This window comes from Numenius arquata, chromosome 2 (assembly GCF_964106895.1).
Source record: "Numenius arquata chromosome 2, bNumArq3.hap1.1, whole genome shotgun sequence".
Classification (NCBI taxonomy): domain Eukaryota; kingdom Metazoa; phylum Chordata; class Aves; order Charadriiformes; family Scolopacidae; genus Numenius; species Numenius arquata.
This window is the reverse complement of record NC_133577.1, coordinates 33,484,488-33,500,297: the sequence shown is the minus strand read 5'-3', so window position 1 is coordinate 33,500,297 and position 15,810 is coordinate 33,484,488. Positions and strand designations below refer to the sequence as shown.

Here is a 15,810-nt window from a genome sequence, read left to right as displayed (position 1 = left end):
CTGCTGAGAAAGCAGTGATAAAGTGGAGTTGTTGCTGTGCTGCAAAAGGGGTGAGCAGCCTGGCCTTGTGGTTGCTGACTGTGACTGAGGGAGTGTCAATCTACCTTTTACCACACTCTCTGTGAAGGAGCTCTCATCATTGCCATTGTAGTGATGGGATCTTGGGCTCAAAAAGATGAATGGCTAGACCTGTGAACCAAATAAAGATTACTCATTCCTCTCCAAAAAAACATTTCTCTCTTATTTTCTGCATTTTAATGATATTAGCAACCTCTAAGCACCAAGAGTCTCATAAACTTTCCAGATTATGGTAATAATAACATTGTACAGTACACTGCACTGGGAATAAAGTTATTTTATCCACTTCAATTTCCTTTTGTTTTAATGTGTAAATATATCAAGTGAAAGCGTAGTATGAAATCTCAGTGCAGAGGCCAAATGCATCGCAAGCCAGCCCTTTCCCAAGGAAGGACCCAAAGCTGCAGGTTCAGAGCCTGATTTTTTTCCTTTGTAAAGCATCTGGCACTCAATATTTGGCTGGCCCAGTTTCTCTGAAGGACTCTGTGTTGGGAGCCTTCCCTTAGTTGATTTCTTACCTGGAAGTGGAAAAGAAGTGATGATGAATCTGTCCCTCAAAGTGTAAGGGAAAGAGGGTAGGGAAAAACCTGTCCTCTAGGCTTTGCCAGCCTGAAGAGAGGCATTCTGCTCCAGCAGGATTTAGCAGGGCAGGTTGTATCTTTGCAAGGGTCATTCTTCGTGGAAGACTGCTGAGAATGGCTGAGATCACCGCTTCATCTCCAGCACCTGGCCTCATGCTCCAGCCTTTCTTTTCCTTCCTGGGGGCCTTCTGTGAAACTGTTTACTCTGACAGGCATGGTCCTGCCATCCTGTTGTGCTGGCAATGCGCAAACTGTCTGCATGCTGAAATCCTCCAGGAGACCTGGGATGATGTCAAACAATAATGTATTCTTCCTGTTCAAGCACATTAAAAGTGCAATTAATCCTCACAATCTCTCTGCCCATCTGTAATACGGCATGAGGTGACTTTCCCAGCCTTTGTGTGCTGTGGCAGGCTGAGCTTGGAACAGAGACCTTCCTGAGTCTCATGTTGTGATTTAATGCAATCCTTTAAGAGCTGGGTTGGTTCATTGCTCAGCCCCCACCACTTCACTAAGGTCAAGCTGTAATCTATGGCAGAGTTTATCTGGCTCCTATGCCATCTACCCGAGTGCATTTCCCTCCAAGACAGCCCCAAGGTTTTTGAGCTCCCTTTTGAGAGGTCTGGGTTCATCTGGAGTGTAAGACATGGAAACATGGTGGTTGTTCTGCTGGGAACCTGCTGGGATTGCAAGAGAGATGTTACAGCTTAAACGGTGAGGATTCACTTAAAGGGATGTCCCTTTCCAACGAATATAGCTGAAAGGTATTAGTGATGGTAACACAAGCAAGTTAAAAACACCTACGAATGAAGCTGGAGGTGCATGTGCTTGCTTGTGAGCTTCATTACAGCTCAGTGGATCCAGGGAGAATTTGGGAGAGGAGGAAAAAATTATGACATAGGGCTTATCCCTAGGGTTGTCATTTTGCTGTAGACTAGTGCCATATAATGCTTTGTGGTGCCAAATAAGGATTAGTTTAAATAATATTTCTGTTGAACTCAGACACCAACAAGTAACCACAAGGTATTTTGGCACCAGAATAGTTGAACAAAACCCCTCTAATCCGGTATCACTGTACCTAATGATTTTGCTGTGGAAATACCCCATGTAGAAATGCATTTAGGCAGGTGACAGGAAAGGGTTACAGAAGACAGGTTAAGTTATGGTGGGATGGCCAAAGGAAAAAGAGTGTAAGTTGAAAGACTTACGTTGTATACCATGTGGGGTATAGCGGAGCAACTTAAGGAGACATTTAACTGGGAGCTAGAGCTGCAGATAAATATTCCAAATCGCCATGGGGTGGCTGGAAATTAGTTTTTGCAGCAAGGTCATGTTTGCAAAGGGAGAATGGAGCCACCAGCTGGCAAATGCAGCCCAGAGACTGTGAAGGAGGTTATGAGAGCTTTGCTGCTGCAGGGTGCCAGGACCCCACTGAGTGCAGGCAGCACAGGTCAGGGATTGGGGGGGGTAATGTGGTATAGGATGGGAAGGGACAGGGTCTCTCTTTTAATCATAGAACAGGGATTCCTCAGCATCACAGCCTGGGTCTCTGCACTGTGAGCGATGTTCTGCAGTGCATGTGGGATTAAAGGTGTGATGGCAGGTCTGCAGAGAACTGGTCCAAGGACTGAAACAGCATGAGAGACTGTCATTTGGAGTAAGGTGTATTGGCAAAGGTTATACAGGCATCTGAATTACTCCTCCTGCTACTGTTTGCTTGACAAGCATTCACAATGTCTTTTCCTGATAAGTCATTATTTTACTTTGTATGTATGTATATATCTGTATCTGTATCCATCCATCCATACATACACACTCCCAGATGTATGTGTATTCAAAGACACACACATAAGTTTGCAGATACATAGGTTTCTGCTTTGTCCTGGGTTCAGCAAGACTCTTCTGCCATCCAGGCAGTGGAAGGTCACTCATCTGCTCAGTTGTATCAGTGAAGCTTTGACAGTTGGTTTCAGCATTCTGTGATGCTCGAGTGGTGGCAGACACATTCCTAGGAGCCCTGCAGAAGGGGAAGACAGGAGAGGCTGAGAGATTCATCTGTGTTTGTGCCATCGTATTATTCAAATGCACATGTTGCTTCTGTTTGGAGAGCAATAATGATTTTAACAAAGTGCCACCAAGCTGGAAAGACAGAAGAGATGCAAAAAGAGGGAGCTGCTTGCTGCGTGTGTGGTGCTGCTGCCTGGGTGCTGGGTCGCTGCGGCAGGCTGTGGAGACCCAGCAGCAAGAGCAGGTTGCTGCCCACTAGCCCTGTGTCCACTCTTGTGTCACTACTGCTTGGTCAGAGCATTGTGGTAACACTGGCTTATACAGGCTGATCTCAAAGACAGATCTCCACTGCCCTGCCTGCCCTAGGTCTTGTGCTGCTGGTGGATTAAACCAGCATGAATCTGAGCACTTGCCTTGCTCGGGTGATGGGGTTTAGAGAATTTTGGTCATGCCAAGGGAATGAAGGGGGAGAAAAAAAAAAAAAAAGGTAGTCTTTGAAGCTCAACTAACCTTGAGGAAAAAGTGGGTGCTCAGTTCAGCTTTAACAGGTTGTGCAAAAGCTGTGCTTCTTTCAGAAGCTTGCTAAGGCTCATTGCTTTAAACCCTTTGATCATCTCCTCAGTGGTTTCTTCATTTGTGTTATATTTCACTAATGGGAGCTAGAGCTGTGACTCCAGAGTCACCTGGAAGCATTGTAGCAAGACAGGGAAGTATCCCAGGGGGACTCTCATGGAGGCACCGGTTCTTAGACATGTTTGTGGGTTTCTCTGTTCCTTGAAGTGCGACTGGAGTTTTCCCCTCGAACAAGCACAGGTGTCCCACTGGGCTATGCAGTCACCTTCAATACATCTCAGCTGCTTCAGTGATCACACAAACGCTTTTGGAGTAGGGACCCAAGGGCTGTTTGCACAAGACTCTGGAGCTGAGGCTTTTTTCTTTAAAAAACTCTGTTCTCCTAGAGCTTGTCTCTCACTGCTGTTGATCAGGGCTACAGTGGGACATAGTTGCCGTTCAGAGGGCATGGTGTTTTAAAACTTTGTTCTGGGAGGTTGCTTTTCATGTATTTTTCCACAGCACTGGTCTCCACTTGTTTTCCTGGCCGGACTGGCAGTTACTGGGCTCCACTTGGAGCCCTAGCTGGAGAGACTCCTAGAGATGATGTGTCCCCTGATCCTGCAGAGGCTGTTCCCTCTGGCTCAGGGCTGAGACAGTTTGCTGTGTAATTTGGCAAAGACTTGTTTCTCCTGCAGCATGTGCTGTGCCTGTTCTAGGGGGGTGTGCTAAAAGCTGTACAGAACTTCAAGGCCCTTTCTGACTCCGCTCAGTAGTTATCCTAGTCCCCTGCAAGGCAAACCATAGTAATCAGGCCTGTTTTAGACAGGCATAGAGCAGTTGTGATTTGACCAGGACCCTGCTTTAACCACTTGCACATACTCCTGTCTGGGAGGAGCTGAAAGCAGGGAATTCTTGGTCCTCAGGCTGTGCAGGAGGGTCCCCCCAAAAAGCTCTATATTCTGCTTTTCAGTGCCTAGAGCTGCTCATCCCAACAGGACTAAAGGTTTTAAAATAGCAGTTGATACCAGCTGCCCACGAGGTGGGGAAAATCACCCAATTTTATATCTTCTGAGACCTTTGTGTCTGGGAGCACCGTCCAGCTCCTCCCCTCTGTGGCTTAAGAGGTGGCTCTTCCAACCTACCGTGGGAGCAGCCACCCTGGGCAGTGGGCATGTGGGGCTGGGGTGCTGCTTGTTTCCCTCTTTACCACTTCTTTCCTCTCCACAGCTCCTGCTCAGGCCCAAATCATCCATGCTGGGCAGGCGTGCGTGGTGAAGGAAGACAACATCAGTGAACGTGTTTACACAATTCGGGAGGGGGACACACTGGTCCTGCAGTGTCTGGTCACAGGACATCCCCGGCCACAGGTAAGCTTTCAGTCTTGCCTGTCACCCATGGTCCCCATGGCACTTCTTTGTAGTCTCCACGTAAAGGAGAATTGTGGGCAGCAGGGTGCCCAGCTTTCTCCTATGTGTTGGAGTCAGGTAGGGATACTCCACAGCGCAAGCACTAGCTTATTAAGCTATGAAGCATCTAGCCTTACTTTCATGGAAAGCTTTACAGGAGCCTACATAGACCTTCTAGTGGTCTTCTGTATGTAAAGTCTCCAAAAAAGCCTGAAAGTCCAAACTGAATCCATTATACAAATTACCTTTAATCCACTTACTACAAAGCAGGAACAGCCTGAACAGGCTAGAGGAGGTTTCCTGCATGTGCTGGCCATAGGACTTGGTCCTTCGTGGTCCACCAACTTCTCTGTATGTACAGACAAGGGGAACCTGCTTAGGGGAGTTTGGGAAGTTGTTTGTAGTACACTTCACTGAGCCTTGTGGAGGCCATCGACCAGGGGCAGATTCAGTCTTGCAGCGCTGGATGTATCCATGCAGTAGTCACAGTCACAGTTCAGTGGAGAGCTACGAAGCTGAGCTTGGCTAACTGCTGCAGTCCTTCCCCAGGTCCCTAGAGGGTTGCATAGCCTCAGGCCCCATGCAATCTCCTCCGCACCCTTCAGATACTCAAGCAGGCTGCTTCAATGTGTGGATATATCTCTAGAGATACTGGACCAGAGCATGGGTCTACCCACTCTGGAACAGAGGGTGGTAGGAGTGGCAGCTGATGCGTACAACGAGGCTGGATGTGCCAGAATACACTCAAGGGAGCCAAGTACCATACATGTGCCTTCTTGGCCCCCTTCCCCAATCCTGCCAAAGATATTTGTGCTGAGAAGCCATACATCTGCATACACCAATCAACAGCTCCATGGACTTGCTTGTGACAAGCTACTTGGCTAAGAGGCAATAACAAAGGGGATGGAGAGAGACTTAGCTAGCAGGATTTGAAATGGTTTATCCATCAAAGCATATCTTGGAAACAATAAAAAGGAAATTATCTTAGCCAGGCCAGCAAAAATGACCAGCCTAGGCATGAGACAGTGGTGGGCAGATGATAGCAGACAGCATGATAGTGGGCAACACTGTGGCTTGTCATATCCCAGACATGCACGGGGGATGCTAGAGAGTGGAACCAGGTGTGCCTGGGGAGGCTGGAACCCACACATATAAAATGTGGCATGCATCCTATCTCTTCCCTCCCTCCTCATGGATAGATTTCTTCCCCAGCTAAGTTCTTATACTAACCTTTGTTTAATCTTTTCTTTTCCCTTGTATCAGCCAGTCATTAAAGCATGAAAATGTGGCCAAAATACTTAAATGAGATTGAAATTGAAAAGATTAAAGAGCTGGCTGAAGTGTCCTTGCAAACAGGAGACTCTCAGAGTCTTGGGGCCCTCAGACAATTTCATAATAAGCCTGAAAAGGCTAAATAAATCCATGGTCATTAGCTCTGAAAATCTGCTCAGCCTAGTGCTCTGGGAGTTGGATGTAGACATGCCTGCTCTTTCTGGAGCATCAGCATCAATCAGGTGGTGGCAGTGAGCTTTAGGCAAAGTCTGGGGACAGAGTCAAGGTATCTGGTCCATCTCATCTGTGGCCAATGTTGAATGAAAGTCTCTCTCCTTTCTGTTGGCTGATCTTACATGGATCTAGGTCCCAGAGTCTGGATGGGCACCAGTGTGGGAGCCCCACCAGTCAGCAGCCTTTAGAAGGGAGGTTGCAGATATAGGATACAAATGGGCTGAGAAAAGCCATCTCTCTCTTTCATTTTCTGGACTGCAGAAAAAAGGGCAAAGCTTGTACCGCAACTGCTAGGGCTGTGCTTCATTCCAGACATAAGAATAACTATTCAGTTTTTAGCAGTGCTGTCATTTTGCCACCATTTACCATGAAATATCAGGCCCCTGTAAGGCAAGTTCTTAAGACGTGTAGCATAAGGACAAAAAATGCAAGATAGCTTGAAATCTGAAGGGATTTTTTCTTTTCCTTTTCTGTATCTTTAAAATCAAAGTAAAAGCTTGTGTACTGCAAAAGAATGACTTACAAAAATAACATACACAGGGGTTCCCTGTAGGAAAGGGGCAAGAGCCAGATAGCAACTGCATTTTCTTACTCTTACTTGGAAAAGCAAACAGCAGAAATAGCCTTGCTATCCAGAGAAAGATAAAAGAGTGTTGACTGCAATAAGAGCTCTGTAGCTGTGAGCTGATGTCTGCTGTAACTTTGCAGCCTACCAGCCACGTGGGGTCCCAAGGCTTAATGCTGAAGGTCCTGGGAGGTCCTGTGCTGTGCGGGTAGTGGTATAAAACGAACCAAGTTCCTGGGTTTACAGGACCAGAGCAGGAGTGGTAAATAAGCAGCGTGTGTCTAGGAGAACTGAGGGGCTATCCTGAACACTCGGACATGGAGTTTGGTGATGGATGAGAATCAGCAGCTGGTCTACTGAGACATAATGAGATCAGCAGTTGAACTTCAGTAAGGTCTGGTAGTGCTGTAGGGCTCATTTTTGAGAACGGCTAGGGAAAAGGAGCAAAGGGAGTGCTGCTGTCCCCTGGGATCTCTAGTTTGTGTCACCGATTGCTTGCATTTCTCTCATTCCTCTCATGCAGGTGAGATGGACCAAAACTGCTGGCAGCGCGTCGGACAAATTCCAAGAGACGTCAGTGCTTAACGAGACCCTTCGAATTGAGAAGATCCAAAGGCTGCAGGGGGGCCGCTATTACTGTAAAGCAGAAAATGGGGTTGGGGTCCCTGCCATCAAGTCCATTCGAGTAGATGTGCAGTGTAAGTCGTTTAGCGGCAACCCAGACCTTCCCACAGTTCTACTGCATGTCTCTGCCTCGCTGCGGGGCCGGCAGGGAGCTGCATTGCCCTAGGACCATGTGCACCTGATTCAGGAGCAAAGGGACTGGTGTGGTGTCCCCAGAGTCCCTTTCCCCTAGGAGACTGGATCCATTCACAAAAAAGATAGTCCATATGAGTCATTCTTATCTAGGTGCTGTGATGTCTGTCACTTCCAGAGGTCCCTAGCACTTGTCTGGGGTGTAGCATTGTAGATGGCTTCAGCTTTCTTTGTCTTCACTTTGAAGCTGGCAATTCTTGAAGCAGAGCAATGCTTCTGGAAATTGGTAGTGCCTCAGATGCTTGGGGCATTCCTCAAACAAGTGCCCTGCCCCCAGCATTGCTACCTCTGCAGCATGGTGGAAACAGAGCAAAAGACTCTGGGATACACCTGAGGAGGCTGAGTTGTGAAGGGGTGAACTTGAAGGAATCTGTGAGGACCCTTTGGTTTCAGTGACTCAGAGTTTCTCTGGCTGGTCGCAATGTCCACCCTTCTTGTGTCCTGGAGATGCTGTTATTGGTTCTTCACCTTAGGCCCCAAGTTTTGAAAGTTTCTCATGCTGGCTTAATGTTGTTTATTTTTGGGATGCTGTGGCCAAAAGGGAGGGAAATTAAACTGATCCCATAACCCACATATGGGAGGAATCTAAGATGTAAGGTCTAGGCAACTCTTCAAGAGTTTTACTCTCTTGAGGAGGATTCTGCTCATTGTCCTTGGCTATCCACTGTTCCAGTTTTCTCCAACCTGATTAACACCAAATCCCTCTCCTCGCTCATATCTTCTGAGAAGGCCTAGACAGAAAGCGGTTGATGCTTAAAAGATGTAAAGTGTGATATAAAGCAGCGCGAACTGTCCCTGAATCTGTCACCACCTGTTTCCACACTCCCAGCAAGACAGTATTCCATGCTGAGGTGAACCCTGGTTATGTGTCAGTGGAGCAACCTCCAGGTTTCAAAACCCAGTTACCTGCCTGGAGTCTGGGCAGAGCTTTGCTGACAGCAACTGCTGCCTGACTGCTTCCTCTTAGTCCTACTCTCCAGTCCTGCAGTGAAGTGACCCTCACAAAGTATGCCATAGACTTGAACAGCCTTAGGCTTTGGTAGGTTTATGATCCACGGTTTTGTTATATGGCTTGGAACAGCTCTGGTGTCTGTTCCTTCCTTGCCCTACCCTGCACTGGAGTAGTGGTAGTGTGAGCACCATCCCACAGACTGGGAAAATAGATTGCTTCAAGCAGCAGCCACTTTGGATAGGATGAGCATTTCTTCATGGACCTTGAATAGCTTTGTTTAGAGGAGTTCTGACATTCACCTAGACCTGCTTGGCTTCTCTGTCCATTTCTTCTCCTATGTGTGGTGAAGGCATATGATAACTCTCCATTTCAAAGGGGACTTGCTTTTCTCAAGTGTCAGTAGGACGCATTGCCAGGGCCTGTGTCTCTAGGAACAGCACTGTGGGATGAATCTCTTTATGCCCTGAGGGTGCTCCCTTTACTTCTGGGGTGCAGGCTGGAGCTAGGATGATGTAGTGTCCTGTGGTCCCTCATGCAGCTCTGACCTGTAGAACTATGGGGCTAATGGGGTGGCCAAGGGCTTTCTCATACTAACATCTACTCTGCAGATGGACTTGGTAACGCACCTCTGTTCTGCTCACTTGGTTTTTTGGGAGGAAAAACTATTTTCTGCTAGTGTTTGCAGTAGGTAGAAGGGAACATATAGGAAAAGCCACAGTTTTTGTTGAACGCTCACCCAAGCAACCTTCAGCTGAATGAACCAGAACTTGAAAACAAACCCCTTCTTTTCCCACATTCCAATTTGTAGTTGGAGGTAAGTAATCACCCTCATGTGAACCTCAGTGACCTTGACAGCCAGTGCTAGTCCTCAATCCTACTTTTAGTATTAGGCAGCAAGGTTGTGTGGAGAGCACCACTGGTGCCAAGAGGATATTAAACTGAAAACACTAATCTGTGTAGCAAGTTATTCCTTTGCCCCAAGTAGGCATCAAGTGAGGCTTTAAAGTATTGCTTAGATACCAGCAGAGAGGCAGCTGCTGTTTGGAGTATTTCCATGTGGGAGAGAGGGAAAGTAAAGAAAAAGAAAGAATGGATGTTTACAAGCTTATATTGCACATGAAACATCCCATGTGATCATCTCCGTGAGCAGTCTTGTGCCAAATTTATCATTTGTGCAGCTTACTGACATCGGTGGCGTTATTCCTACATCAAGGACATAAATATCATTGTAGGTCTTATTTTAGCTTTTCTCAGGAGGGCTAGACTTAAAGCTGACTGCTATGAAAGAAGGCTGAAAGATTTGAGGGAGGAAAGGTTTAGCGACCGAAAGGAAGATGTTTTCTGTATGGGGAGTAGCTGTGAGCCAGGAGACCTGAATGGTGAGTATCTTCCTTTATCACTAAGGGAAGGGTTTTGCCATACATCCTACTGAGAAATGGAGCCTTAGAAGGATGGTAGCTACAGAGTTACTCATGTACAGTGTGAACAAATAGAGGGGGATTAAGGACAAAGAAGGGGGAAAGAGGAGAGGCTGTGCCCAAGGTCCTGGTCCAAGAGAATTTGGTGTAAAATTTGATCACCCTATGGCCACATGCAGGCAGTACTGTATGGAAAGGAACCTGTTTTTCTCCATGTGTTTTTCTTCAGCCTAGGGTTTGGGTTTTTTGGATTTTTGTGTGCTTTGTCATTGTTCTGCTAATGGCTCTACACATATCTCTGAGCTACAGTGTGGTCAAGCCGACAAATCTCAGGTCCCATTACAATTTCTGTCTACCAAGCATACAGCTCATTAAAATATGCAAATCCACAAGCTGACACTTGTGATTCAGTAGAGAACGTGTTATTTGGATGACACGTTAGCAGAAACTCATCCCTGTTTCCCCCTTCCTTTCTGGGAGTCAGATTTCCAAACTTACAAACCTTTAAAGTAAAATATCCTGAAAATGAGATGGCATAGGAGAGCAAGAGGGGATGAGCACGTGTCCTCTTCCTCTTTGCTAATGTGCAGAAGACAGTGCTGGCAGCAGTTTCCTTGCAGTTGAAGGTGGGGTCATAAGGCTGCTGAAAATGTAGAATTGTTTCAGCTGAGCTCAACAGGTGCCTTATAAGACATGCTTAAGGGCATGGGGACAGATTTCAGTTTTAGAGGGTCAGTTGATCCCATCTTATCAAATGGGACCTTTACATTTAACCACAGTCAGTCTCAAAGTGGTTCTGGGAGGAAAACCCCTCTGAGGTTTTCCCCATGCTTCCTTGATGTTCAAACATTGATGTCTGGTGCAAAAGCCCAAGGAAGTCATCCCTTTTTTTAGCAAGAGGACAGCCCCGGGGAGCAGTGTGCCCTGGGTGGACAGAGAAAGTGTGCTCCCTGCAGGGCTATTGCTTCTGTCCTCGCAAGTGAAGTGACTGATAACCATGGATCCAGTCATGAGAGCTGCGTGTCTGGTGCAGGTATGGTGAGAGAACTGGAAGGAGCATTTTCTTAAGAAGCATTTCATAAAGTGAGAAAACAGAGAAGAATCTGATCAGTTTACGGGTGAGTGATAGGGATGCAGTGAGTAGAAGCAGCTGAAGAGGGAGGGTCAGTACAGACCTTGAAAAGAAGCAAATACATAGAAGATATTTTAATAGGAAGACAGACAAATTGTGCATACCTTTCACAGTGTTTTGCATTTTGTGTTCCCATGGCACCCTGCAAGACTTGCTCCTGTCTAGTAGATGACCCTCCATCTCAGCTCCTTGACCTTGCCCTGGCTTCTACTCTAGCCCTTTGACTTGAAGGTTTGTCATGTCCTTTGTGTGGGCGTCTCAGACTGTGGGCATAACCCCATGATTTCAGGAGGGATTTGGAAAGTGGGAGCAGAAGAAATGATGGTGGAACATAGTTTCCTGGCATCCTTCTGACCTCTCACTGAAGTAAAGAGCAGTGATTTGGGGTGTGGGCTGTCACTGGGGAAGGTGAAGCAGCCCACTGGTCTGAGAGGCGTGTGGCAGGCAAGCAGTTTGCTTAAGGACCACATGGGATCTGCAAGCCAGAAGGTGCTTTCTATTCTCTGAATGTTGTGTGGTGAGCGGGAGAATTTTTGCTTCTCCTGTCTGTTCCCTTTAGATATTGTTTGTGTTACCTGCCCTCAGATCAGGTCTTAATTCAGCAGTTGTCATTAGCCAAAAGTGCGGGAGCTTTGCCTCTCCTCTATGGTGCCTGGAGCATCGTCTACTCTGCAGGCTGTATGTGCAGGCCAAGCTTCACTAATAACTGCTGCGGCCCTCCTTACCTTCCTTCCAGATCTAGATGAACCTGTTCTCACCGTTCACCAGACCATCAGCGATGTACGTGGCAGCTTCTACCAGGAGAAGACTGTCTTCCTCCGCTGCACTGTCAACTCCAACCCACCAGCTCGCTTCATCTGGAAAAGGGGAGCTGAGACGCTTTCCCACAGTCAGGACAATGGTGTGGACATCTATGAACCCCTCTACACACAGGTGAAAAAAACCAAACCTCCACCAGCTTGTGTTGAGCGTTTTGCTAATGTGGGGCACTCTGTAGTGGATGGCGTTTCTTCCCCTGTGTGGATTATGATGCTGGGGAGAGGGTGGTGGCCACTGCAAGGAGCAGTGTCTCCAGAAGTAGGCTGGCAGAGCCTACTTTTGTATGTGGGTTCCCGGGGACAAAAGGAGCAGAGCAACAGGAAGGAGTTTGACAACCTAGAAGTCACGTCCCCTTTTTGGCACTGTCCCTGAGAGTAGGTCACAGCTTCCCTAACAAGGTTGCATGGTTGTTGGATGGCTGAGACTAAAATCAAAGCAAACAATCCCAAGACTGGCTCTCGTCTATCCCATTACTTTTTTTTTTTATCTTGAGTGCCCAAGCTCCATGGGGCAAATGATGAATTTCACTGAATTTCACTGAATTTTTAGAGTTGGAAGGGACCATAAAGATCATCTAGTCCAACTCCAATGAAGAGCTTTTCCTAACGGCCATAAGCAACAGAGGCAGCCCAACTGCCTGGGCACTTTCTGACTGTCATCCTGTGACAGGGTATCCACATCTTTCTACTTCTCCTGCTTGGCTGTATGCTGGACTGGCCCCTCTGAACGCCACTTTCTTCACAGTAATTAGCCCACCAATGCGGTGGGAGACGGAGGGGAATTTTTCTTTTGCCGAGGAACTCTGGGCACGTTATCCTAAGCTGAGCTCTGGCTCTGAATGGCCTTCAGATGCTAGCCAGACCCAGTGCTTCCATCAAGGCCATTCGGCAGCATGAGGCAGTGGGTGGGAAGGGAGGGCTAAAAGGACCGCTCCCCAGGGCACCCGTTTCATCCCACTCACCTCCTCGTGCTCCCAAAGCTGGGCCCTGGGTGCATTCTGGCCAAGCTGGATTCCTGAGCGATGCTCCAGGCAACCTTTTAGTTAATGTAGTTGTGTTCATATTTTATTGAAACACGCCATCTCTGTAGGTCATGGAAATGGGCAGCCAAATGGAAACATTCAGGGGGATGAGGAGGAAGAAGAGGGCTGCAGGTTAGCGTAAGATTTGCAGAAACACGGTAGTTCAGCACTGCTCTTGGCCCTGAAAGAGAGCTTTGTCTAGTCTAGTGCTATGTGGCATCCAACCAGAGCATCACTGGCCTTAGAGGAAGACACCATGGGCTCTTCCAGCTTTCACTAAGCTCAGTGTAATTAATGGGAGACATTGCTTAATGAGAGGATGTCTTAGCACTTGAGATATTTTCTTCAGCTAAATAAGGCATCTGGCAGAATTTCACTGTGTTCCAGCATTAACGTGTAAATGACCCAGCGTCCTGCAGCTCCTGTCGGGCAATGTTTCTGCCATGATGGGTCATTCCCAGCTCTGAGAGAGGCTGTTAGGACTGATGTGGTCACACAGGCATGCCCTTACGGTCCTCTCCTTAGCACCAGAATAAACCTATGAGCTTGCATTGGTAAGAGTTGAAGTTAACAAAAACACAATTGCACCACACTACTGGGAGGGGAGTATCTTGCTGGAGCTCAAATGCATTACATTTAACAAAGCACTCTTTGCAGGGCTTAATAATATTATCTTAGAGATGAACTGGTATCAGTGTCAGGTTTGGGTAGGCTTTTACATTAAAAAGGAAGTGAAGACTTTACTGTTTAAGTTTTTAAAAACTTATTTACACTGAAGGTTTATACATGTTTACCCACCACTTACTAATGAATAAACAGGATACATACGACCCTGTAAGTAAGTAGTTGACATGCACATTGTAAATGCCATTATTTGTGTGGCATAGCAACAAATCTCAGGGGACAGGACTTTCATAGGGTTATTGGTCTCCTAGGTATTTATCTTTCTAATTTACTTAGTTCAGATCCTTGCTCCCTGCATATTAGCATGCCTGAGCTCATCGTCCAGTCCCTTGAAGTTGTCCTCAAGAAGATTTGTCATGCTGACACCTTCTCACATTTGCAGGCAATTATAGAATGGTTTCTCCAAAAGAGATTTAGACAAACACAAGGAGAACAACAGTGACAAGCTGTCGTGGGAAGACATAAGAGTTGCAGGGTATACAAACCACAGCATGCATCTCAGAGCTTTCCACATTCAATAAATAAAAATCTGCAGAATGCATCTATTGTTAATTTAACAACTTGATTCTGTTTCTGTAACAAGCCAGTAACTAATGGAGTACCAAGGAATGATTTTTGTTTGTTTCTTACCATGGTATGAGAAAAAGCTATAAAAGTCTGTGTAGTCACTCTGGATTTACACCAGCATAAATGAGATTAGAATCCGGAGATGAGAGATCAGAAAGTTTTGGGAGGTTCTTTGAGTATTTCCCTGAATAATCTTTTTTTGCCCTGTACTGCAAATTCTTACAACATAACTGTTGAACTTGTCATATTTAGGCCAGCATTAATGCCTGAATCTGCTCTGATTTACTTTTTTTTTTTTTTTTTGGCAATGTTGAGAGCCCACTGACATTCCTTGGGTTCCTACCAACATCTTGTCATAGAGATCTCAGGGTCTGCTTTGGGATGTTTAAGGTTTTTCAGGTTCCACAAGATGATTCTGACGACAGGTGATAAGAAATTATGCCCAGACCTTTTTGGCAGTGCTTTCAGGTTAAATGGCGATTGGTTGCTGGGTGTTTTGAGAAATCCTGGAGGTGGACTTACCACTGGAAACATTTTGTGTCTCCTTTATACAAAGCTAGGGGGGCTTGGAGTCTGCACAGTTCCCTGAGGTTTTGATGGGAGCTGCTGTAATCTGTAAATTTTGGGACAGGTTATGGACTTGCAACAATGAGCTGTGCTTTGTGCACCTCTGTCTTTCCCTCCTGCCCCTTTTTTCCCAACTCCCAGGGTGAAACAAAAGTCCTGAAGCTAAAGAACCTGCGGCCCCAGGATTACGCCAGCTACACATGCCAGGTGTCTGTCCGCAACGTCTGCAGCATCCCCGACAAATCCATCACCTTCCAGCTCACAAACACCACAGGTAAGAGAGGACAAAGAGGGTCCCCACAGCCCTCCAACCTCCCACCTGCTCAACAGCCATTACTCCTCCAAGAGGGTGACCCAGCACCCTGTCCAGGGCCTGCAGCACTTCACAACCACATACATGGCTGCTGGGATTGCAAATCCTTCACACAGAAGTTTTGTGGCCAGGGATGCTCTAATTTCTTGTCGCTCTGTGTATAGTCGGTGCCTTGACCAGGCTTGCCATGAGATCATTAAAACAGACTATGTGTAGGTGTTGAGGCACTATGTAGTTTTTAATCCAGGCACTGTTTTATTTATTTATAATTCTAAGTGACTTTAAAAATAGATTCGGTACAGTCTAGAGTGGGGCAGATGCTGCAGGAGTTCTTACAAATAATTCATTCGTGTGTGACTCTGGCCTGGTTTGCCGGGGTGCGCTCTCAGCACCTCCCAGCTAACGGGCTCTGCTGGTGCCGGTGTTTGTGGAAAGCAAATATCTCTGGTGCCTTCCCCATAAATAAATTTTACACTAATACTCATACTGGCAGTGCTTGAGTGCACCTCCAGTTGTGAACAGAATCAAGTTGGTGCCTTGTGCGTGAGCTGCCATAACTGACTGATAACTGAGTGTCATCTACCAAGTACTTGCAAGGACCCAATTGCAACCTGTCCATAAAAAACCAAACCAACCAACCAACCAAAACCCCAAACATCAAAACCAAACTCCCACCCACAAAAAAACTCCCACCCACAAAGCCTGCACATGTGTTGAATATTTTCAAATAATAAGTAAATGTCAGGAAATTGCTTCCAGCCCTGGAGTATTCCATGATCAGAAAGAAAGGCATTGTAGTTGTTTGAATTATTCACCTCTCTAA

At 46.6% G+C, this 15,810-nt stretch overlaps 1 protein-coding gene across 1 annotated transcript in view; it reads left to right on the top strand.

The window, feature by feature from the left end:
* Nucleotides 1–15,810, top strand: part of MDGA1 (MAM domain containing glycosylphosphatidylinositol anchor 1) — a 143,516-nt gene that overhangs the window by 43,555 nt on the left and 84,151 nt on the right. The window contains exons 2-5 of the mRNA XM_074168643.1: nucleotides 4,449–4,588; nucleotides 7,222–7,396; nucleotides 11,753–11,949; nucleotides 14,816–14,948. Coding sequence (XP_074024744.1) covers nucleotides 4,449–4,588; nucleotides 7,222–7,396; nucleotides 11,753–11,949; nucleotides 14,816–14,948 — 645 coding nt within the window. The remainder of the gene's footprint in view (nucleotides 1–4,448; nucleotides 4,589–7,221; nucleotides 7,397–11,752; nucleotides 11,950–14,815; nucleotides 14,949–15,810) is intronic.